Source organism: Coregonus clupeaformis, chromosome 28 (genome assembly GCF_020615455.1).
Source record: "Coregonus clupeaformis isolate EN_2021a chromosome 28, ASM2061545v1, whole genome shotgun sequence".
Lineage (NCBI taxonomy): Eukaryota > Metazoa > Chordata > Actinopteri > Salmoniformes > Salmonidae > Coregonus > Coregonus clupeaformis.
Window position 1 is genome coordinate 34841947 of NC_059219.1, and position 25709 is coordinate 34867655.

The 25709-nt window shown below is 40.7% G+C and overlaps 1 protein-coding gene across 2 annotated transcripts; it reads left to right on the plus strand.

Annotated features, from left to right (window-relative positions):
• The first annotated feature begins 531 nt into the window (after positions 1–531).
• LOC121543714 lies at positions 532–25709 on the plus strand. Of its 2 annotated transcripts, none has more exons than XM_041853857.1 (10): positions 532–697; positions 22877–22977; positions 23337–23446; positions 23595–23723; positions 23872–24018; positions 24243–24361; positions 24782–24876; positions 25017–25094; positions 25180–25300; positions 25451–25709. In XM_041853857.1, exons 1-10 carry the CDS (start codon positions 686–688, stop codon positions 25703–25705), a joined length of 1167 nt encoding a protein of 388 aa, XP_041709791.1. In that variant the 5' UTR covers positions 532–685; the 3' UTR covers positions 25706–25709. The 2 variants fall into 2 exon arrangements, with proteins under 2 accessions (XP_041709791.1, XP_041709793.1); XM_041853859.1 differs by lacking the exon at positions 532–697 and adding an exon at positions 22599–22790.

Here is a 25709-nt window from a genome sequence, read left to right on the forward strand (position 1 = left end):
TGAGGGCAAAGTATCGGAGGTGGTAGGTGTGGTGAAGTTCTCGGAGCCCGAGGTTTGCACCGAGGGTCAGGATAAAGATGAGTCTGTGACAGTAGGAGTGAAGTTTATGGGAAAAGTGGACCTTTGCCTTTTGGTTGATCCATTTGTGGTATCACGATGGGTGAAAACAGAGTTGGGTGCCGTGAAATCGATGAGGGTAACCAAAAGTGGTCTAGTGATAATTGTTTGTGTTTCTGTTGGTCAGAGGGAGCAGGCGCTCCGTGTTAAACAAATGGTGGCAAGAAATGTGAATTGTTTTGCTCTCAAGAAAAGGGTGCGTGTTTTTTGGTGAGGGTAGTATTAGATGGTAGGGTATTTGTTGTATTTTTAATTTTTTTAAGCAAAGTATGAGGGAGTTATACTCCAGTCTAGTAGGTGGCGGTAATGCAACATTTATCGGATGCCAACCGCCATTAAACTTAATCGAAGAAGAAGAAGAAGAAAACGGAGGAGGTTTGGTGGGAGGAGCGAACGGAGGCATCTGGAGGAACGACGGCTGAGAAGCTGTCTGCGTTGGGTAAACTAGGATAGATAAACAACGATTATTCAATATAGCTAAGTCAATAGATTTGAACAAAGATAAACGAAACGGAGAGGAAATCCGGTGGAGGTGGTTGAGCAACACTGGGCTGTGACTGGAGCAGAGATGGATGGAAAGGTAGGGGGGTTAGGAGTTGAGGAGGACGGGATGGAGTGTAGTGGTGGAGTGGAAAAAGGTGGAAGTATAGTAAGAGTAAAGGTTAAGAAGAAGAGGAAGCCTGAGGAGCCTTTGCAGGTCTGTTCAGAGGAGAGTAGGGAGGGAGGTTCGGGTCGCAGTGTTGTACTGAGAGAAGTGGAGTTCAAGGTGTTGGTGAAATTTAAGGATCAAGGTGATGTCACGGTGGTGAGTCCGATCACGTTGGCTATGGATTTGGAGAGTAAAGTAGGAGAGGTTGTGTCTGCTAAAGTTCTTTGTGATGGAAGTTTGGTGGTGGTGTGTTTCAATGTTAAACAGTATGAGAAGGTGCTCAAACTCAAGCAGGTATGTAAACGTGTGGTTGATAGTAGCATGCCAGATCAAACTAGACGGAAGTGGGTGAAGGGAGTTATTACAGGAGTAGAGGAAATTGTTAACATGCAAGAAATAAAGGACCACTTGAAGGGAGGCTCTCTTATTGAGGCAAAGCGCCTCCAGATAACACGAGATGGGAAGAAGGTGGATAGCTTGTCAGTGCTACTAAACTTTGAGGATCTGGTATTGCCAGGAAAAGTTAGGATTGGGTATATGAGTTACTATGTGCGAGCATATGTTCCGAAACCATTGCGTTGCTATAACTGTCAAAGGTTTGGGCATGTGGCGGTGTATAAAGGCAAAAGGAGATGTGTGAAGTGTGGGGGAGAACATGCATATGGGGAATGTGGAGAAGGGGTCCAGTTAAAGTGCTGTAACTGTGGGGGCGCCCATAGTGTAGAGTATGGGGGTTGTTCAATGATGAAAAGACAGGTAGTAGTGCAGGAGGTGAGGAGTGAGCATAACATCTCGTATGCAGAAGCATCTCGTAGTTCACGCAGAAACAATCGGGGCACCTAGAAGAGAAGGTATTCCAGGGCAGATTGAGATGCAGGTTGGGCGTGATGGAGGGAGCAGAATGGGGGAGAACACAAGACTGGTAGGTGTCATGAGGAAGGTTGTTACATTTGTGACAGCAGCAATCAATTACACAGAAAAATTACAATGGAGGACTAAGAAGATAAAGGTCATAGTGGAGCAGGCAGTGAGGTATCTTGGGATCACAGGACTGACATGGGAAAATGTACAGGATGACCTCAATAACATTGAGAATCAGTCCAGCCAGGAATCATGTATTGGTTAATTTGCATTGTGGTGTTAATCCTTCAATGGAATGCCAGAGGTTTGATGGCTAATGGGCAAGAGTTCAAACAGTTTTTTGAGGAGTTACCAGCCAAACCTGATGTGATATGTCTCCAGGAGACTAGATTTTGTATTACAAGGTTATGTTGCAGTCCGTAGAGATTGGGTGGCAGGGGGAGGAGGGGGGTGTTTGGACACACCTACTCATTCAAGGGTTTTTCTTTATTTTTACTATTTTATACATTGTAGAATAATAGTGAAGACAACAAAACTATGAAATAACACATATGGAATCATGCAGTAACCAAGAAAGTGTTAAACAAATCAAAATATATTTTAGATTTTAGATTCTTCACTCTACACTCTTGGCATTCTCTCAACCAGCTTCATGAGGTAGTCACCTGGAATGCATTTCAATTAACATGTGTGCCTTGTTAAAAGTTAATTTGTTGAATTAATTTCCGCCTTAATGCATTTGAGCCAATCAGTTGTGTTGTGACAAGGTACAGTGAGGGGAAAAAAGTATTTGATCCCCTGCTGATTTTGTACGTTTGCCCACTGACAAAGAAATGATCAGTCTGATGATCAGGTTGGGCTCTGGGATATAACAGCCGTTGAGTATCTGATTTTATGGTGGATTGTGGAGGAGGGGGGTTGAGTGTGTTGGAGTATGTGAGTATGTGCGTGTGTGCTTGTCTGGCATCTGATGTGGGGGCGTGGGGATGTTGGGGGGGAGGGTATGGAATGGACCACGGGAATTATTTGCTAGGATAATAATTGCTTGTCAATGAATTAAATGTAATACAATGGCAATCCGGGTTATATGTTAGAATCCTACGCGTGAACTGCCGACATTATTACACATATTAATTGATAATGATGGAAAATATGATATGCATGATTTAAAAAAAAGAGCTGATCACTGGGATGACGGCTCAACTTGGGATGGGGAGGGGCTTTAGCGGGGGAATTAGTGGAGAACAATTGAAGGGTTGCTCCGTAGCAGTGCAAATATCACGGTACAGCTATATGGACACTCAATCATTACGCTATTTTTTATTGGTAAATTTACAAACATATATAATGATGTATGGTGAAATAAGTATAGCCAGTTACAATTGTAATGGCTTAGCTGATAATAACAAAAGAAGAACAATATTTACATGGCTCAAAGAGAAAGAATATAATATCTATTGTATACAGGAAACTCATTCAACAATTCGAGATGAAGTAGCGTAAACAATGGGGGGGGGGAGGGGGGGGAATATACAGTGGGGAAAAAAAGTATTTAGTCAGCCATCAATTGTGCAAGTTCTCCCACTTAAAAAAATGAGAGGCCTGTAATTTTCATCATAGGTACACGTCAACTATGACAGACAAATTGAGAATTTTTTTTCCAGAAAATCACATTGTAAGATTTTTAATTAATTTATTTGCAAATTATGGTGGAAAATAAGTATTTGGTCACCTACAAACAAGCAAGATTTCTGGCTCTCACAGACCTGTAACTTCTTCTTTAAGAGGCTCCTCTGTCCTCCACTCGTTACCTGTATTAATGGCACCTGTTTGAACTTGTTATCAGTATAAAAGACACCTGTCCACAACCTCAAACAGTCACACACCAAACTCCACTATGGCCAAGACCAAAGAGCTGTCAAAGGACACCAGAAACAAAATTGTAGACCTGCACCAGGCTGGGAAGACTGAATCTGCAATAGGTAAGCAGCTTGGTTTGAAGAAATCAACTGTGGGAGCAATTATTAGGAAATGGAAGACATACAAGACCACTGATAATCTCCCTCGATCTGGGGCTCCATGCAAGATCTCACCCCGTGGGGTCAAAATGATCACAAGAACGGTGAGCAAAAATCCCAGAACCACACGGGGGGACCTAGTGAATGACCTGCAGAGAGCTGGGACCAAAGTAACAAAGCCTACCATCAGTAACACACTACGCCGCCAGGGACTCAAATCCTGCAGTGCCAGAGGTGTCCCCCTGCTTAAGCCAGTACATGTCCAGGCCCGTCTGAAGTTTGCTAGAGTGCATTTGGATGATCCAGAAGAGGATTGGGAGAATGTCATATGGTCAGATGAAACCAAAATAGAACCTTTTGGTAAAAACTCAACTTGTCGTGTTTGGAGGACAAAGAATGCTGAGTTGCATCCAAAGAACACCATACCTACTGTGAAGCATGGGGGTGGAAACATCATGCTTTGGGGCTGTTTTTTCTGCAAAGGGACCAGGACGACTGATCCGTGTAAAGGAAAGAATGAATGGGGCCATGTATCATGAGATTTTGAGTGAAAACCTCCTTCCATCAGCAAGGGCATTGAAGATGAAACGTGGCTGGGTCTTTCAGCATGACAATGATCCCAAACACACCGCCCGGGCAACGAAGGAGTGGCTTTGTAAGAAGCATTTCAAGGTCCTGGAGTGGCCTAGCCAGTCTCCAGATCTCAACCCCATAGAAAATATTTGGAGGGAGTTGAAAGTCCGTGTTGCCCAGCGACAGCCCCAAAACATCACTGCTCTAGAGGAGATCTGCATGGAGGAATGGGCCAAAATACCAGCAACAGTGTGTGAAAAACTTGTGAAGACTTACAGAAAACGTTTGACCTGTGTCATTGCCAACAAAGGGTATATAACAAAGTATTGAGAAACTTTTGTTATTGACCAAATACTTATTTTCCACCATAATTTGCAAATAAATTCATTAAAAATCCTACAATGTGATATTCTGGAAAAAAAATTCTCATTTTGTCTGTCATAGTTGACGTGTACCTATGATGAAAATTACAGGCCTCTCTCATCTTTTTAAGTGGGAGAACTTGCACAATTGGTGGCTGACTAAATACTTTTTTTCCCCACTGTACTTCTCCCATGGGCAAAGAAATTCAAAAGGGGTGATGATATTAATTAATAGTAATTTCGATCCGAATGTGCAAATTGTACAAATAGATACACAAGGTAGATGGATTATTTTAAATATGTTATTGGACCATAAACAGATATGGCTCATTAACCTTTACGGACCAAATAATGATGATCCACAATTCTTTGACAATATATATAATAAATTATCAAGCCTGCAAGCAACTCAAGACAATATTATTATGGTGGGGGATTATAATACTGTTTTAAATAGCTCATGGACCGTAAAGGAAATCACACCACAAACAATCACCCACATGCTCTTAAGGAAATTGTGAATGTCATGGATACATTAGAACTAGTAGATATATGGAGGCTTAAATATACTGATCTAGTGAGATGTACATGGCGGAGACTGAATCAAGCTAGTCGTCTTGACTTCTTTCTTATCTCATTCTCGTTGGCACCAAAAAGTAAAAAAAAAGTGTTGATAGGGGACAGAATGCGGTCGGACCATCATATAATAGGCATATACATTACTCTTACTGAATTTCCACGTGGGCGAGGATATTGGAAATTTAATCAAAGCCTATTGGATGATAATTTATTTATAATTAGAACAAAGGAATTAATAACTGACTTTTTCCCAACATAACATAGGTACAGCGAATCCCCTTATTGTATGGGACACCTTTAAATGTGCCTTTAGAGGCCATGCATTTCAGTACTCATCTCGAAAACAAAAGCAATTTAGGTCAAAAGAGTTTATACTAAGAAAGGAAATAGAAAGTCTAACAGAACAGATAGATGGCAATAAAAACTGTAACATAGAGGCTCAGAATAAATTAGAGGAAAAACAAAAAGAAATGGAGAAACTTATTCAAGAAAGATCAAGTGTAATATATTATAAAAATAAAGCAAACTGGATGGAATATGGGGAAAAATGCACAAAATTATTTTTTAATCTTCAACATAGGAATGCTACCAAAAATAACTTCATGAAACTGGTTACAATTGACGGAGTCACCCATAATTCAACAAATGATATTTTGAAGGAAGAAACAAAGTACTTTAAGCATGTGTTTTCTTTTCAGTCGCCTCCATCTCCTCTAACTGAAGCTAATTGTAGAGATTTTTTTTCTATTGATAATGTCAAATTAACAGCCACACAGAAAGACTCATGTGAAGGTGAAATTACAGAGGAGGAACTTCTGGATGCAATTAAAGACTTTAAGTCTGGGAAAACTCCAGGGTTGGATGGCATACCAGTCGAGGTATACCAAACCTTTTTTGATATACTAAGAGGACTGTTATTAGCATGTTTTAACCACTCCTATGTAAATGGTAGATTATCTGACACTCAAGAAGAAGGTCTGATCTCATTACTACTGAAACAGGATACAAGTGGAAAATATAAAGATCCAGTCCATTTACAAAATTGGAGGCCCCTTACACTTCAGTGTTGTGATGCAAAAATCCTAGCAAAATGTATAGCGCATAGAATTAAAAAGGTATTGTCGGATATTATTCATTCTAATCAGACAGGTTTTTTTTACATGGAAGATACATTGGAGATAATATAAGGCAAGTATTGGAAACAATAGAACACTATGGAAAATATGGGAAACCAGGCCTGCTATTCATAGCAGACTTCGAAAAGGCATTTGATAAAGTTCGACTAGGGTTTATATATAAATGCCTGGAGCATTTCAATTTTGGAGAATCTCTTATAAAATGGGTCAAAATCATGTATAGTAACCCTAGGTGTAAAATAGTAAACAATGGCTATTTCTCAGAAAGTTTTAAACTGTCAAGAGGAGTGAAACAAGGTTGTCCATTATCGGCATATCTATTTATTGATGCCATCGAGATGTTAGCTATTAAAATCAGATCCAATAATAAAATCAGAGGATTAAAAAATACAGGGCTTAAAAACAAAGGTGTCATTGTACGCTGATGATTCATGTTTTCTTTTAAATCCACAACTAGAATCCCTCCACAGCCTCATAGAGGATCTAGATACATTTTCTAACCTCTCTGGATTACAACCAAATTATGACAAATTTACTATATTACGTATTGGATCACTAAAAAATAAATATTTTACATTACCATGTAGTTTACCAATAAAATGGTCTGATGGTGATGTGGATATACTCGGAATACATATCCCAAAGGAAATAAATGATCTCACTTCAATAAATTTTAATAGAAAGTTAGCAAAAATAGATAAGATCTTACTACCATGGAAAGGAAAATACCTGTCAATTTGTGGAAAAATCACCCTGATTAACTCTTTAGTATTATCCCAGTTTACCTATTTGCTTATGGTCTTGCCTACGCCTAGCGAACAGTTTTTTAAATTATATGAGAAAAAAATATTCAATTTTATTTGGAACGGCAAGCCAGACAAAATTAAAAGAGCATATTTATATAATGAATATCAATTCGGAGGACAGAAATTATTAAATATTAAAGCATTAGACCTATCACTAAAAGCTTCAGTCATACAAAAGTTATACTTAAATCCGAACTGGTTCTCAAGCAAATTAGTAAGATTGTCTCAACCAATGTTCAAGAAAGGCCTTTTTCCCTTTATTCAGATTACAACCTCTCACTTTCAGTTATTTGAAAAGGAAATAATCTCCCAAATGTCACTATTTCTAAAACAAGCCATAGAAAGTTGGTTGCAATTTCAATTTAATCCTCCAGAAACGACAGAACAAATAATGCAACAAATATTGTGGTTAATTTCAAATATACTAATTGACAAAAAAACTTTATTGTTTGACAGAATGTTTAAAAAAGGTATAATCTTCGTAAATGATATCATCGGTAGGACTGGTGGAGTTATGTCGCACATGCAGCTGACAAAAAACATATGGAAATGTCTGCTCTACCCAAAATTACAACCAAATAATTGCAGCCTTACCGCAAAAGTGGAAGAGGAAAGTGGAAGGGGGAGAAAGTAAGGAACTTGTCTGTCGGCCTTGCATTAAAGAACATAATTGGTTAAGGAAAACTGTGATAAATAAAAAAGTATATCAGTTTCACTTAAGGACCAAAGGATTGACAGCCGTCCCATATAGATTGCAAAATAGTTGGGAAGAGATCTTTGACGTGCCGATCCCATGGCATAGTGTTTATGAATTGACACGCAAAACGACACCGGATTCAAAAATTAGAATCTTTCAATTTAAATTATTATATAAAATTCTTGCTACCCCCATATAATCTTGTATCCCCCATATAATGTTATTTATATGGGGGATACAATCTTCCCAGCTCTGCAGATTTTGCTGTGAAGAGACAGAATCATTAGATCATTTGTTTTGGTTCTGTCCATTTGTAGCTTGTTTTTGGACACAGGTCCAGGAATGGCTAAAGGATTGCAATATTTACCTGGAACTAACCTTGCAGATAGCATTACTGGGTGATCTGAAAAGTCATAGTCAATCAATCAATAATATAATAATACTTTTAGCAAAAATGTTTATTTTTAATTCACAATCTGTAGAAGCAATGAGAATAGAAAGGTTCAGAACTTTTGTAAAACATCACAGTACGGTTGAAATATATATGGCAAATAGAAATCCTATATGGATGGTGTTAAGAGATAGATGGGAGGTATTGAATAGAGTTGAAGGATGGGACTAATAACAAATAACAACAAATAATAACAAAGATAGCTAATAATGTAAGCATACTGTGTCCATAATAAGTATATAGGTTGTATGTTGGGAGCTTTTGGGAAAGAGCACAGTTAGAAAGATATGGCATATAGAAGCAAACCGGATGGACATCATGAAAATGATCGGAGAGGTTGAGAGGAGAAGAAGTTCAGAAGCAAAATAAAAAAATAAAAAAATAAAATATATATAATAGAATTATTGTAAAATTAACTCTGTCCATAAGGTGTAGATAGTAAGTATAGACCGGAAGTAGAGGCCTGGGCATTGTTGTTCACTAATTTACTCCAAGTAGGGAAAGGATGGTGGGGTTGAAAAGTAATAAAGGGGAGTATCCAGGCTCTGTCGCAGCCGGCCGCGACCGGGAGACTCATGGGCGGCGCACAATTGGCCCAGCGTCGTCCAGGGTAGGGGAGGGAATGGCCGGCAGGGATGTAGCTTAGTTGATAGAGCATGGCGTTTGCAATGCCAGGGTTGTGGGTTCGATTCCCACGGGGGGCCAGTATAAAAAAAAAAATGTATTCACTAACTGTAAGTCGCTCTGGATAAGAGCGTCTGCTAAATGACGTAAATGTAAATGTAAATGAGTGTATATATATAAAAAAAAAAAACTAACAAAAAAAAACATGGGGGATTGGAAGTGATGCAGACAATTACATTGATAGAAGATACAATCTATCTGCAATGTTAAGCTGATCCATTCCCCCCAAATAAAAAATAAATAAAAAACTTTGAAATGATCTGTATAATTTAGTAGGTAGGTTTATTTGAACAGTGAGAGACAGAATAACAACAAAAACATCCAGAAAAACGCATGTCAAAAATGTTATAAATTGATTTGCATTTTATTGAAGGAAATAAGTATTTGACCCCTCTGCAAAACATGACTTAGTACTTGGTGGCAAAGCCTTTGTTGGCAATCACAGAGGTCAGACGTTTCTTGTAGTTGGCCACCAGGTTTGCACACATCTCAGGAGGGATTTTGTCCCACTCCTCTTTGCAGATCTTCTCCAAGTCATTAAGGTTTTGAGGCTGACGTTTGGCAACTTGAACCTTCAGCTCCCTCCACAGATTTTCTATGGGATTAAGGTCTGGAGACTGGCTAGGCCACTCCAGGACCTTAATGTGCTTCTTCTTGAGCCACTCCTTTGTTGCCTTGGTCGTGTGTTTTGGGTCTTTGTCATGCTGGAATACCCATCCACTACCCTTTTTCAATGCTCTGGCTGAGGGAAGGAGGATCTCACCCAAGATTTGACGGTACATGGCTCCGTCCATCGTCCCTTCGATGCGGTGAAGTTGTCCTGTCCCCTTAGCAGAAAAACACCCCCAAAGCATAACGTTTCCACCTCCATGTTTGACGGTGGGGATGGTTTTCTTGGGGTCATAGGCAGCATTCCTACTCCTCCAAACACGGCGAGTTGAGTTGATGCCAAAGAGTTTGATTTTGGTCTCATCTGACCACAACACTTTCACCCAGTTCTCCTCTGAATCATTCAGCAAACTTCAGACGGCCCTGTATATGTGCTTTCTTGAGTGGGGGGACCTTGCGGGCGCTGCAGGATTTCAGTCCTTCACGGTGTAGTGTGTTACCAATTGTTTTCTTGGTGACTATGGTCCCAGCTGCCTTGAGATCATTGACAAGATCCTCCCATGTAGTTCTGGGCTGATTCCTCACCGTTCTCATGATCATTGCAACTCCACGAGGTGAGATCTTGCATGGAGCCCCAGGCCGAGGGAGATTGACAGTTATTTTGTGTTTCTTCCATTTGCGAATAATCGCACCAACTGTTGTCACCTTCTCACCAAGCTGCTTGGCGATGGTCTTGTAGCCCATTCCAGCCTTGTGTAGGTCTACAATCTTGTCCCTGACATCCTTTGGAGAGCTCTTTGGTCTTGGCCATGGTGGAGAGTTTGGAATCTGATTGATTGATTGCTTCTGTGGACAAGTGTCTTTTATACAGGTAACAAACTGAGATTAGGAGCACTCCCTTTAAGAGTGTGCTCCTAATCTCAGCTCGTTACCTGTATAAAAGACACCTGAGAGCCAGAAATCTTTCTGATTGAGAGGGGGTCAAATACTTATTTCCCTCATTAAAATGCAAATCAATTTATAACATTTTTGACAGGCGTTTTTCTGGATTTTGTTGTTGTTATTCTGTCTCTCACTGTTCAAATAAACCTACCATTAAAATGATAGACTGATCATTTCTTTATCAGTGGGTAAACTTACAAAATCAGCAGGGGATCAAATTCTTTTTTCTTTCACTGTAGGTATACAGAAGATAGCCCTATTTGGTAAAAGACCAAGTCAATATTATGTCAAGCTCAAATAAGCAAAGAGAAACGACAGTCCATCATTACTTTAAGACATGAAGGTCAGTCAATACGGAAAAGTGCAGTCGCAAAAACGATCAAGCGCTATGATGAAACTGGTTGTCATGAGGACCGCCACAGGAATGGAAGTCCCAGAGTTACCTCTGCTGCAGAGGATAAGTTCATTAGAGTTACCAGCCTCAGAAATTGCAGCCCAAATAAATGCTTCACAGAGTTCAAGTAACAGACACATCTCAACATCAGCTGTTCAGAGGGCACTGTGTAAATCAGGCCTTCATGATCTAATTGCTGCAAAGAAACCACTACTAAAGGACACCAATAAGAAGAAGAGACCTGCTTGGGCCAAGGAACACGAGCAATGGACATTAGACCGGTGGAAATTTGTCCTTTGGTCTGGAGTCCAAATTGGAGATTTTTGGTTCAAACCGCCGTGTCTATGTGAGATGCGATGTGGGTGAACGGATTATCTCTGCATGTGTAGTTCCCACCGTAAAGCATGGAGGAGGAGGTGTTATGGTGTGGGGGTGCTTTGCTGGTGACACTGTCGGTGATATATTTAGAATTCAAGGCACACTTAACCAGCATGGCTACCACAGCATTCTTCAGCGATTCGCCATCCAATCTGCTTTGGGCTTAGTGGGACTATCATTTGAACTTTGAATCACAACAAGAAGTGGAGAGAATAAACTCCCCACCCGGACAATCACTGGTACAGCTGATAAGCTGTCCTAAGTAAAGTATCTTTGAAAGTGAATTGAAGTGGGACCATTCTACTACTCTGCTCAAACCACCGTAGTACGCTACTCTCATCACCCCACTGGGAACCATCGACACGGCTGGCTAGCCTATCTTCAAAGAAGCATCATCCAGAGCGAATGGAAGGAAAATCCATTCTGTAGTTCTGTTCAGGACTACATGACAAGTCAACAGATACCGGACAACTACAGAGGAGAACAACAGTAGAATACTTTTTGGAACTTTTTGGACAATCAGAGCCTTACAAGCGTGCCGCGATAAGGCCCAACTCCCTTTCCAGGGCGGTCCTGTCCACGAGAGATACACGGCAAACCAAGGCATTTTCACGTAAATACATTCATGATTTCTTACTCCAAGCGTGCGGCGGTTCATGTGCAAAGTATAGGAGAACTATAAGTGAGAGTAGTTTCTAAATGTACCAACGTTAAGTGTCTCTGTCTCTCTCTCTCCCTCTCCATGTCTTTTGTAACAAGCAGCCATATTGTTGTCAGTCTGCTAGGGACCTGTTTTATATGTATTAAGTGTGTATGTTTATCCTGTGTTACCATTTAGTTGGCTAGTTAATAAATAATTAAACCAATTTGTGTAGTACTGAATCATAAGTAAGGCTCTGGTTTTTTCAGATGCACTTACGACATTCAGAATGATGATATGATACGAGGTTATGATTAGTAAGTTGACTGTTTATAGATGTGATAGGTAAAGACCTTTTAGAGTTTAATTCGGGAGATGGTAACTCTTTAAAGAACCGCTCTTGTGGTGCCCCAGATCCTAATGAGTTAATTGTTACATTATTAATTTAATCGGGTAACAATTAAACATAGTTAGTTAATTCGAGATAACAGTCTTCAGATTAATGTTAAAGTCACGTCACGACAGGTACGAGACAGGGATGTCTTCTCTCCCCGCTCCTCTTTGCACTGGCAATTGAACCGCTTGCAGAAATAATTATACAGAACCAAACTTAACGGGTATCAGTATTGGTAAACATGAAGTCAAACTAAACTTATTTGCCGACGATCTCCTGATATACCTGACTAATATTGAAAACTCAATGCCCCCTTGTAAAAAATATTTTTGGGAATACTCTAAAACCTCAGGATATAAAATTAACGTGGAAATAACAGAAATGATGGCAATAGGAAAAAGAAAAAGAATAACTCATGATCTACAGCAACATTTTTAATTGACCACTAAAGACTTAAAATGGTCCAAACACACATGGACAGTTGTGAAGGCTCAACAGTGCCTCTTCCTCTCAGGAGGTTGACATTTTTGGGCGTGGGTCTTCAAATCCTCAAAGTTCTACTGCTTTACCATTGAGAGCATCTTGACTGGCTGCATCACTGCTTGGTATGGCAATAGCACCGCCCTCGATCGCATGTCGCTACAGAGGGTTGTGCAGACAGCCCAGTACATCACTCGGGCCGAGACCCCTGCCATCAAGGACCTATATCAGGCGGTGTGAAAGGAAGGCCCGGAAAATCGTTAAAGACTCCAACCACCCAAGCCATAGACTATTGTCTCTGCTGCCGCACAGCAAGAGGTACCTGTGCATCAAGTCTGACACCAACATGCTCTTGAACAGCTTCTATCCCCAAGCAATAAGACTGATAAATAGCTAACAAAATAGCTACACGGACTATCTGAGTTATCCTTGTATCTTTATTGATCTTTACTGACCTTTTTATGTCCATTTTTGCACTGTCTATGCACATTCACAGGGACATACACACTCACACACACACTCACTCCAACACACACACAAACACTCCATCATTTTCTCACTCACACATAATATGCACATACATTTATACTGACTCTACACATATGCACACCCACTCACATACAAGCTGCTGCTACTCTGTTTATCATACATCCTGATGCCTAGTTACCTTACCCCTATACATATCTACCTCCATCACTCCAGTATCCCTGCACATTGTAAATATGGTATTGGAACTGACTTTTTTAAACATATTTCCTGTATATAGTATGCTTACTTACTTTGTGTTCTTCATATTTCTTATTCTTATTTCTTATGTGTTTTTTTCTATTAATACATTGTTATTGATTATTACATTGTTGGGTTTTGAGTTTACAAGAAAGGCATTTCGCTGTGACATCAAAACAAAAAATATGGAATACTTAGGATGCTTAATAAGTGACAACAAACAATAAATATATAAAGATAACTTTATCCCATTACTCAACAACATGAAATCCGATCTTCCACCTAATGGTGGAACAAGCTCCCCCACGACGCCCGGACAGCAGAGTCACTGACCACCTTCCGGAGACACTTGAAACCCTACCTCTTTAAGGAATACCTGGAATAGTATAACAGTAATCCTTCTCCCCCACCCCCCCATAAAAAAGGGTGGTTGTCCCACTGGCTATCCTAAATTGAATGCACCAATTTGTAAGTCTGGATAAGAGCATCTGCTAAATTACTTAAATGTAAATGTAAATTAAATTGTATAATCTCACTGTAAATCTTACAGGTAGAATGAACCTCTTTTAGAATGGCATGGCTCCCAAAGCTTTTATATTTATTTTCGGTAAAACCAATTACCCCACCGAAGACATTCTTTAAAAAAGTATACTCGGCCATAACAGACTTCATATGGGCAAATAAAACTCATAGAATAAATAGGAAAGTTTTAATGTCCCTAAATCTGAGGGTGGTTTTAACCTTCCAGATTTAGAATGTTATCAACTCGCCACCCAAGGCTTTTACATGCAACATATTGTTAAATTCACTAAAGCGGAACAATAGGTACATATTGAAGATTCACATGCTGATCCCCAGAATCTTTTCATAGTTAAGAACACTATAACAACATGGAAGAAAATGAAATGGATTTTACAAGAACCAATATCAATCCCTAAAAACACCCCCCAATGGAACAATCCTTGCTTTTCAGAATTCAGAATTCACAGATAAATTGGCCCACATGGAAAATGAAAGGCATAGAATAGGTAAATGATGTGGTAATGGGAAATACAATTATTTCCATAACATAATTAAAAAGCAATTTTGGAATGACCAATGTAGACAATTTTAAATATATATAACTTAAAAGTTTTATATCACAAAATTTAGACCTGAAAGATTTTGGATATCAGAGCAATGTTGAGGGAATCCTATTTGAGTCAGAAAAATATACTCATATTATAGGTAAGATATACAAAACCTTGCAGAAAGCCTATCCAACTGACAATCTCTTAGAAAAAAATATAAAGTATTAGAACCAAGACTTAAAAATAAGTGATATTGGCACAAGATGGAGGGAGTGTTGGAACATAACAAACTAAATTACAGTTAACTAAAATGTACGCTTAATCCAGTATAAACTAATGTATACAAGAGACAAAATTAAAAAATTCGACAGCATAATGGCAGAGTCATGACTTAAGTGTAAAACTAACAATTAATCAATAATTCATGCCCTCTGGGAGTGCTATAAAGTCCAACAGTTATGGGCATAGCTTGAACGCTGGCTGTTTACAATGTAGGTTTACTTTTAATCCTTCTATCTGCATATTTCAAGACATGGCATATGGGGGTGCGGTGAGATACCTAATGGGTTGGACAATATTCTTTTCGTCACTTATATTGAAGAAGCTATTACTTAAAATCCTTTCCTGCAAATCACCCTCTAGTGGCCTCATGGGTGGAATGTTGTTAATATTTTTCATAATTTCATAATTAATAAACATTATTAAAAATAAACTCAGAAATGCCGGTATTTTTATGTCAAACAGGTTTGATATATTTCAGTCTTCTGTGATGTACAGTGCATTCGGAAAGTATTCAGACAGACCCATTGACTTTTTCCACAAAGAAAACTACGTTAGAGCCTTATTCTAAAATGGATTACATAAATTTTTTCCTCATCAATCTACACACAATACCCTGTAATGACAACGCGAAAACAGTTTTCCGAATTTTTTGCAAATGTTTTAGGAATAAAAACAGAAATACCTTATTTACATAAGTATTCAGACCCTTTGCTATGAGACTCAAAATTGAGCTCAGGTGCATCCTGTTTCCATTGATCATCCTTGAGATGTTTCTACAACTTGATTGGAGTCCACCTGTGGTAAATTGAATTGATTTGATATGATTTGGAAAGGCACACACCTGTCTATAAGGTCCCACAGTTGACAGTGCATGTCAGAGCAAAAACCAAGCCATGAGGTCGAAGGAATTGTCCGTGGAGCTCCGAGGCAGGATTGTGTCGAGGCATAGATCTGGGGAAGGGTACCAAAACATGTCTGCAGCATTGAAGGTCCCCAAGAACACAGTGGCCTCCATCAATCTTAAATGGAATAAGTTTGGAACCACCAAGACTCTTCCTAGAGCTGGCTGCCCGGCCAAACTGAGCAATTGGGGGAAAAGGGCCTTGGTCAGGGAGGTGACCAAGAACCCGATGGTCACTCTGAAGGAGCTCCAGAGTTCCTCTGTGGAGATGGGAGAATCTACCAGAAGGACAACAATCTCTGCAGCACTACACCAATCAGGCCTTTATGGTAGAGTGGCCAGACGGTAGCCATTCCTCAGTAAAAGGCACCTGACAGCCCGCTTGGAGTTTGCCAAAAGGCACCTAAAGAGAAAGAGAAACCAAGATTGAACTCTTTGGCCTGAATGCCAAGCGTCACGTCTGGAGGAAACCTGGCACCATCCCTACGGCAAAGTATGTTGGTGGCAGCATCATGCTGTGAGGATGTTTTTCAGCGGCAGGGACTGGGAGACTTGTCAGGTTGAGGGAAAGATAAATGGAGCAAAGTACAGAGAGATCCTTGATGAAAACCTGCTCCAGAGCGCTCAGGACCTCAGACTGGGGTGATTGTTCACCTTCCAACAGGACAATGAACCTAAGCACACAGCCAAAACAACGCAGGAGTGGCTTCGGGACAAGTCTCTGAATGTCCTTGAGTGGCCCAGCCAGAGCCAGAGCCCGAACTTGAACTCGATCGAACATCTCTGGAGAGACCTGTAAATAGCTGTGCAGCGACGTTCCCCATCCAACCTGACAGAGCTTGAGAGGATCTGCAGAGAAGAATGGGAGAAACTCCCCAAATACAGGTGTGCCAAGCTTGTAGCATCATACCTATGAAGCAGGGGCGCAACTTTGGTTTTAGAAAAAAAAAAAAAATATCCAGTTGGATAAACACTCCAAACAGCCTGCCCGACCACTCGGAGGGGTCCGCATGGTCCTAAAGTACACAGTTGCCTCGTTTTGTATCACATTCCAATAATAAAACTGGGGCGGACAAAAATGCAATTTCAGAATGTGGCCCCGTCCCCAGTGAATGTTGGGCCCCTGCCAAGAAGACTCAAAGCTTTAATCGCTGCCAAAGGTTCTTCAACAAAGTACTGAGTAAAGGGTCTGAATACTTATGTAAATCTGATATTTCAGCTTTTATTTTTAATACATTTGCAAAAATTTCGAAAACCTGTTTTTGCTTTATCATTCTGCGGTATTGTGTGTGAGAGAAAGATCACGTATTTACCTGATTTGTTTAATTTTACATTTACATTTTAGTCATTTAGCAGACGCTCTTATCCAGAGCGACTTACAGGAGCAATTAGGGTTAAGTGCCTTGCTTAAGGGCACATCGACAGATTTTTCACCTAGTCGGCTCGGGGATTAGAACCAGCGACCTTTCGGTTACTGGCACAACGCTCTTACCCACTAAGCTACCTGCCGCCAATATTAATAGTTAACAATTAATAATATACTTAACAATAGTAGAGACATTTCTTAACTACCAATGCTGTGCTTTTCATGGGGATGGTTCCCTCTAGCTCCCTGCAGCTGGTCTGGGCATGTAGTCAAGGACATTGGATAGAGATAAACTATCAAGACAGAGCATCATAGTGACCACAGTTTTTCAGTTCATCCTGTCTTTTACTATCTCCCAAGGGCACAGCTGTGTGGAGATATGGGCAGTAACGGAGCTAACGTTATCACTTGTTTGTGCGCTATGACCCGATACACATAGTCACAAGAAGAAAACAAGGTGGCTCCTGATCTGCCAGGGAGGGGTGTGGTTGTATGAAAAGCAGAGATTGTTCTAGACACTTTTGTAGAACTTATGAAGAGCTATACAAATCCTGTTGACAAATCCTGTTGACATATACTCAGAAGCCGTTGTCTGTGTCATTTTCTAAAGTTTAAAGTTTGTTTAAGAATAAGAGAATATCAGCACTGTGCAAAGAATCCTCAACGTGTGTTGCAATACAGTTGTACTGCACTTGACTGCGTTATTCCCAAAGTTTAGCATGTCTTTGCAGGGGGACTCTTATTTTGAAGAAAGAAAATCTGTGATCACGCTGCCAGCATAATATCCTATAGAAGCCCATTCCCGCCACATATATACAGTGGGGAGAACAAGTATTTGATACACTGCCGATTTTGCAGGTTTTCCTACTTACGAAGCATGTAGAGGTCTGTAATTTTTATGATAGGTACACTTCAACTGTGAGAGACGGAATCTAAAATAAAAATCCAGAAAATCACATTGTATGATTTTTAAGTAATTAATTTGCATTTTATTGCATGACATAAGTATTTGATACATCAGAAAAGCAGAACTTAATATTTGGTACAGAAACCTTTGTTTGCAATTACAGAGATAATTCGTTTCCTGTAGGTCTTGACCAGGTTTGCACACACTGCAGCAGGGATTTTGGCCCACTCCTCTATACAGACCTTCTCCAGATCCTTCAGGTTTCGGGGCTGTCGCTGGGCAATACGGACTTTCAGCTCCCTTCAAAGATGTTCTATTGGGTTCAGGTCTGGAGACTGGCTAGGCCACTCCAGGACCTTGAGATGCTTCTTACGGAGCCGCCACTTAGTTGCTGGAAGACCCAGCCACGACCCATCTTCAATGCTCTTACTGAGGGAAGGAGGTTGTTGGCCAAGATCTCGCGATACATGGCCCCATCCATCCTCCCCTCAATATGGTGCTGTCGTCCTATCCCCTTTGCAGAAAAGCATCCCCAAAGAATGATGTTTCCACCTCCATGCTTCACGGTTGGGATGGTGTTCTTGGGGTTGTACTCATCCTTCTTCTTCCTCCAAACACGGCGAGTGGAGTTTAGACCAAAAAGCTCTATTTTTGTCTCATCAGACCACATGACCTTCTCCCATTCCTCCTCTGGATCATCCAGATGGTCATTGGCAAACTTCAGACGGGCCTGGACATGCGCTGGCTTGAGCAGGGGGACCTTGCGTGCGCTGCAGGATCTTTAATCCATGACGGCGTAGTGTGTTACTAATGGTTTTCTTTGAGACTGTGGTCCCAGCTCTCTTCAGGTCATTGACCAAGTCCTGCCGTGTAGTTCTGGGCTGATCCCTCACCTTCCTCGTGATCATTGATGCCCCACGAGGTGAGATCTTGCATGGAGCCCCAGACCGAGGGTGATTGACCGTCATCTTGAACTTCTTCTATTTCCTAATAATTGTGCCAACAGTTGTTGCCTTCTCACCAAGCTGCTTGCCTATTGTCCTGTAGCCCATCCCAGCATTGTGCAGGTCTACAATTTTATCCCTGATGTCCTTACACAGCTCTCTGGTCTTGGACATTGTGGATAGGTTGGAGTTTGTTTGATTGAGTGTGTGGACAGGTGTCTTTTATACAGGTAACGAGTTCAAACAGGTGCAGTTAATACAGGTAATGAGTGGAGAACAGGAGGGCTTCTTAAAGAAAAACTAACAGGTCTGTGAGAGCCGGAATTCTTATTGGTTGGTAGGTGATCGAATACTTATGTCATGCAATAAAATGCAAATTAATTACTTAAAAATCATACAATGTGATTTTCTGGATTTTTGTTTTAGATTTCGTCTCTCACAGTTGAAGTGTACCTATGATAAAAATTACAGAGTTCTACATGATTTGTAAGTAGGAAAACCTGCAAAATCGGCAGTGTATCAAATACTTTTTCTCCCCACTCTATATACAGTGGGGAAAAAAAGTATTTAGTCAGCCACCAATTGTGCAAGTTCTCCCACTTAAAAAGATGAGAGAGGCCTGTAATTTTCATCATAGGTACACGTCAACTATGACAGACAAATTGAGAAAAAAATTCCAGAAAATCACATTGTAGGATTTTTAATGAATTTATTTGCTAATTATGGTGGAAAATTAGTATTTGGTCGATAACAAAAGTTTCTCAATACTTTGTTATATACCCTTTGTTGGCAATGACACAGGTCAAACGTTTTCTGTAAGTCTTCACAAGGTTTTCACACACTGTTGGTGGTATTTTGGCCCATTCCTCCATGCAGATCTCCTCTAGAGCAGTGATGTTTTGGGGCTGTCGCTGGGCAACACGGACTTTCAACTCCCTCCAAAGATTTTCTATGGGGTTGAGATCTGGAGACTGGCTAGGCCACTCCAGGACCTTGAAATGCTTCTTACGAAGCCACTCCTTCGTTGCCCGGGCGGTGTGTTTGGGATCATTGTCATGCTGAAAGACCCAGCCACGTTTCATCTTCAATGCCCTTGCTGATGGAAGGAGGTTTTCACTCAGAATCTCACGATACATGGCCCCATTCATTCTTTCCTTTACACGGATCAGTCGTCCTGGTCCCTTTGCAGAAAAACAGCCCCAAAGCATGATGTTTCCACCCCCATGCTTCACAGTAGGTATGGTGTTCTTTGGATGCAACTCAGCATTCTTTGTCCTCCAAACACGACGAGTTGAGTTTTTACCAAAAGGTTCTATTTTGGTTTCATCTGACCATATGACATTCTCCCAATCCTCTTCTGGATCATCCAAATGCACTCTAGCAAACTTCAGACGGGCCTGGACATGTACTGGCTTAAGCAGGGGGACACCTCTGGCACTGCAGGATTTGAGTCCCTGGCGGCGTAGTGTGTTACTGATGGTAGGCTTTGTTACTTTGGTCCCAGCTCTCTGCAGGTCATTCACTAGGTCCCCCCGTGTGGTTCTGGGATTTTTGCTCACCGTTCTTGTGATCATTTTGACCCCACGGGGTGAGATCATGCGTGGAGCCCCAGATCGAGGGAGATTATCAGTGGTCTTGTATGTCTTCCATTTCCTAATAATTGCTCCCACAGTTGATTTCTTCAAACCAAGCTGCTTACCTATTGCAGATTCAGTCTTCCCAGCCTGGTGCTGGTCTACAATTTTGTTTCTGGTGTCCTTTGACAGCTCTTTGGTCTTGACCATAGTGGAGTTTGGAGTGTGACTGTTTGAGGTTGTGGACAGGTGTCTTTTATACTGATAACAAGTTCAAACAGGTGCCATTAATATAGGTAACAAGTGGAGGAGAGAGGAGCCTCTTAAAGAAGAAGTTACAGGTCTGTGAGAGCCAGAAATCTTGCTTGTTTGTAGGTGACCAAATACTTATTTTCCACCATAATTTGCAAATAAATTCATTAAAAATCCTACAATGTGATTTTCTGTGTGTACCTGACGTGTACCTATGATGAAAATTACAGGCCTCTCTCATCTTTTTAAGTGGGAGAACTTGCACAATTGGTGGCTGACTAAATACTTTTTTCCCCCACTGATATATATATATATATATATATATATATATATATATATTTTATGTACATACTATCTAAAACTTTCGAGATACTATCTAAAGATTTCGAGATACTAAATCAAAATTATGTGTCGATCTCAATCTAACCATGTTGCAGAGATCAGCACAGAAGGGCCACTGGGAAACGCTGGCATGTGCCCCAACACTTTTGATTCGTTTTGATAAAACATATTGACATGGAATGCGTTGTTTAGACTGATTTGCATCATGATTTCTAAACTCGTGCACAATTAATCTGTGCTTCAGTTTGATCAACTGTAGCCCACAGCTGCAGGTCCAGAAGCCTATGCTGCTCAGATCCCCTCTGGCCAGGGGAAATGAATCAGTACTGTCATTTATTTATAGCCTAAGCTATGTATTTATAGCCTAAAATAGGCCTATTTATTTGTGTTAAGAGAAAATGTGAATGTGATCAAATTTGGTTTATATTCAAACTCCGGGTGGCTAGGCTACCTAGACCTTTAATCCACAATTATTGACTGGAATTAATTAATTAATCAATCAACACAATAGTGATGACAGACTGTGTGAATAACTGTTTTATTACTGATGCAAAGTCCTACATGATGCAACCCTGCATAAAGCAAACTCAGCCCTGTTGGTTCTATTGTCCAATTGCAGTTGTCAAAATAAAAAATACAAATATCCTATGACCTGATTACAAAAAATATGCTCCCATCATAGCCCATATAAAACAATTTTACAGCTGATTTATTACTATGTCATACCTTCCAACTAGGGTCCGGAGTTTTACCTGATTAGGTTAGCCCAGTGGTTCTCAAACCTCTCCTCTGGGACCCCCAGACGTTTCACAATTTTGTTTTAGCCCTGATCTAGTTCACCTGATTTACCTAATCAAGGGCTTGATGATTAGTTGACAAGTTGACTCATGATTAGTTGACCCCCCCACCATGTTACAAATGAAGAAACATATGCTATAAGTGTGCTCTACTATCTAAAAATGTTGAGTTAGTATCTCAAAATGTCGAGTTGGTATCTAGTTTTAGATAGTATTGACATAAAATAAAAATGGTGGGGGTAATGGGCTTCCATAGGATATTATACTGGCAGCACATTCACTGATTTTCTTTCTTCAAAATAAGAGTCCCCCTGAAAATACATAGTATCTTGACATTTTGAGATAGTATTGACATTTTAGTGGTGGGAATGTGCTTCCATAATATCCTGCTGCTAGGAGAACGGTAATGGTTGCTGATATAGTCGACAGGTGGTATTGTAGCCATTCTTCATCCGTCCACTTCAACAAGTGGTTCCATACACAGATAATTATAGCAGGAAACATTCTGTACCTGCAAATCGTTTTAGGTCTGAAGTTTTAGATTTCACCTTGAATTTTTAGATATTCTATTCCCATGGCAACTGCCCTTTGTGAACTAACAATTGTGCAATGTGCATAGATTCATAAGTCTACTTTTTAAATGATTTTCTATGTTGAATGTCTTGTGTTCTTGTTTGTCATCTGGGTTATCTTCATTTATCTCTCTCTAATGTCCATATGGCTCATCTCAGCCATGACTTTTGGAAGGGATATGTGGAATAACCTACACGGGCTCTTTGTCTCCTCGAAACATCAGTAAATGAATTGAATGCAAGTCTGTGATACCATAGTGTACTAGAGTTGACCTAATTAGACTATGGTGAGTAAAATAATTTAATTGTGATCCATTAACTTCACCAGCATGCCGTTTTACGTTTTTTTCTCTAACACTTTCCCCATATCTAGGCGAATGATGGTGGATCAGCATCATTTCATGGGGACTGGATACAAATTGGGAGAGAGGACCTTGTGTCTGCCTCCGAGCAGACCTCTTTGAATTCTTCAAGGTAGTAGACCCCCTGCTGAATGTTTCAAATAAATTGTGGAAGCAGTGTAGAGGCAAAATGAGTGTTCCTTCAGAAATCATGTATTTGCTGAGTGTACCTGTTGCCATGTAACTACATTGCAGTTACTGGCACAATACACATGCCGGCCACTGTAGAATACAAAATCACTGCCAACTGTTTATTTATTTTGTAGTTTGTAGCATTCTATTACAGCCAACACTCAACATCACAGCTATGGCTTAACTTGCTTTGTATTTTACCCGCTATAAGCTGGAGATGTTTATCTGTTGTTTTTCTTCTGCCACTAATTGGATAATTGGCTTATGAGCGCAACACTATGGTTTAATGTGTTTTTGCAGATGTTCCACCGAGAGGGTGATCAGCAGTGTTCCTCAGTACGTGGAGGCAGGGCTGGTGTCAGGGCATTGCATCCCACCATCACAGCCTAGGGAGAACACTCTCAACCCTGGTAAAAGAGAGCACTGCATTTGTATAACACATGAAAGGTACAAAAAATACTGCAGGCGAGTGACGATTGAATGGATTACGTCATGTTCATTTAGGCCTAACAACTGTCAAAAGCAGGTGATTACCTCTGGGTATTACCTCTGTCTCAGGGCAGGTTTTACATCTCTCAGGTATAGGTCCAAGCACACCTGTAAATGTCACCTCCACCAATTACAGCAAAAGCCACAGGGCAGAGCATTATGAGGTATTCGATGATAACTTCCTGTCCATTGATCATGGTGAGACACTCCTTATATTCCAAACACTAGATTGCATTGAACTGTATATCTTGACTGAGGGCCCTGTTCAATCAAAAACCACTAACTAGGACTTTCCTGGGGCAAGACAAAACATCACTTGAGTAAAGATCTTTGTGTGTTTTCATAGAGGGATGTAGCACCAAAGGGAATGATGAAGATAATGATGTAGGACCCTCCAGTTCCAACAATCCCCACAGCAGCCATGAGTACCTACTCCATCTCAAACAGCAGGCTGGTTCCCACCTCAGGGCCCAGAAGGAACGCCATGTCAAAGGTCAGAGGGAAATATCAGAGGTCTTTGACAGGGCATAGGGGAAATATACTGGGTGGATTTGGAATGTACCTGAATCATGTTTTGCACAGCATGTGGTAGTAATCAGAGCCTTTCACTGTCTAGGATCCAAAATTACTCAGAGAATATCTTCAAAATGTAGGCCTAGTTGATGTTTGGTTTGCATTTAGCTAAAGTTAATGTATTATTTTATTTTTCTCTGATAGATCTCTCCCTGAAAAAGGACAAACTCCAGCATCTTCTCCTGAAACTGGACACCATGAAGGGCCCCCCGGAGCAAGACACTAGACGGCAGTACAGCAGCGAGCGAGACGAACCAATGGGTGTACTTACAGTACTAATGTCTAATGTCTTGCAGTACTAATGTCTGTTCCACCCCTTAACCTCTATAAAAGGGACACTGGGGGACAATCCTTTAGCATGGCATTTCTGAGGATCAAATGAATGAAGTTGCACAGTATTATCTCCCTCCATTTCACTTTATTGCACCAAACAACACTTTCTCTACTCATGATTCACAGTATTTGCAGCACCAGTACAGTTTATTTTGGCAGTACATATAGGCAGCTTCCTTAGATAATACATCTCTAAAGGCAACAGTGCTTCTAAAGCGATAGTACTACAATATATACATGTCATACAGACATAATAACTGAAAATGAATCACAATCTAAAGCAGTCCAGTCTGTGGATGTGTGATTGATATCCAGAGTGGTGTGAGAGATGTGTGTGTTTCCTCTCTAAGGAGTCTGGAGAGGATGACAGGGCTCCTGCAAGTCCTGGGAACAAACAGAGAGAGGCAGCAGGTGAGAGGACAGCCAACAACCACATGGAGGATGGGTAAGCAAGCACACAGCAGCTCACAGCCCCTTGCAAAGCATTGTTTGGTTGTTCTGCGTTGTTTGGTTGTGCACATTGAGTATTCAATTTATTGATTGATTATTAATAAAGTCTTAGAGATTTTTGTTTTTGTTTCACAGACCTGTGCAAATGTTACCCCATAACAGAGAGAGCATGAGCCCAGAGGATGGCGATGCCTGTGACCATGCCCTGCACAGGTAGTGACACACCTTTCTTGCCACACTTTGTTCATTATCCATGTTTAAATTGACCTTCTTGCTGAAGTTTATTTTGTCTCTGCAGGGGGAATAAGATGATCCACAGCTGTTGGCGCAGAATCTTCCAGTCCATTAGCTTCCCCTTCAGCCTGGCTACTGCCTTCATCATAGAGCTGCTCAGCTTCATCACACAGTATGTCATCAAGGTAAAGTTGCTCTCCAAGGGATAATGATGTGCATGGGTATATTCAGATTAATAACTGGAATTCAGTTATTTCAAAGTATATTATATTAGGTCTACATTACCAATATTTCAGTTGCATTTAGTTCACCTGTCTTTACCTGTGTGCACACAGGTGTTGATAGTGGGACTAGTCGTAGTGCTAGGGGAACAGGTGATCACACCTCTGTTCGGGGCACTGTTTAGCCACGCCCTCCAGCCCATGGCAAGGTGTCTCATCAACGTCTCATGGGCTGTCAGGGACATTCTCCACCCTCTATTGGCCATTGTTAGGGAAGTCTTTATGCACGTGACGCTACTCGTCCGATCGTTCAGGCTCGTGGAGGTCAACATGGCTACTGCTGAGCCTCGTTGCAGCCAAGACGTGTGATTCA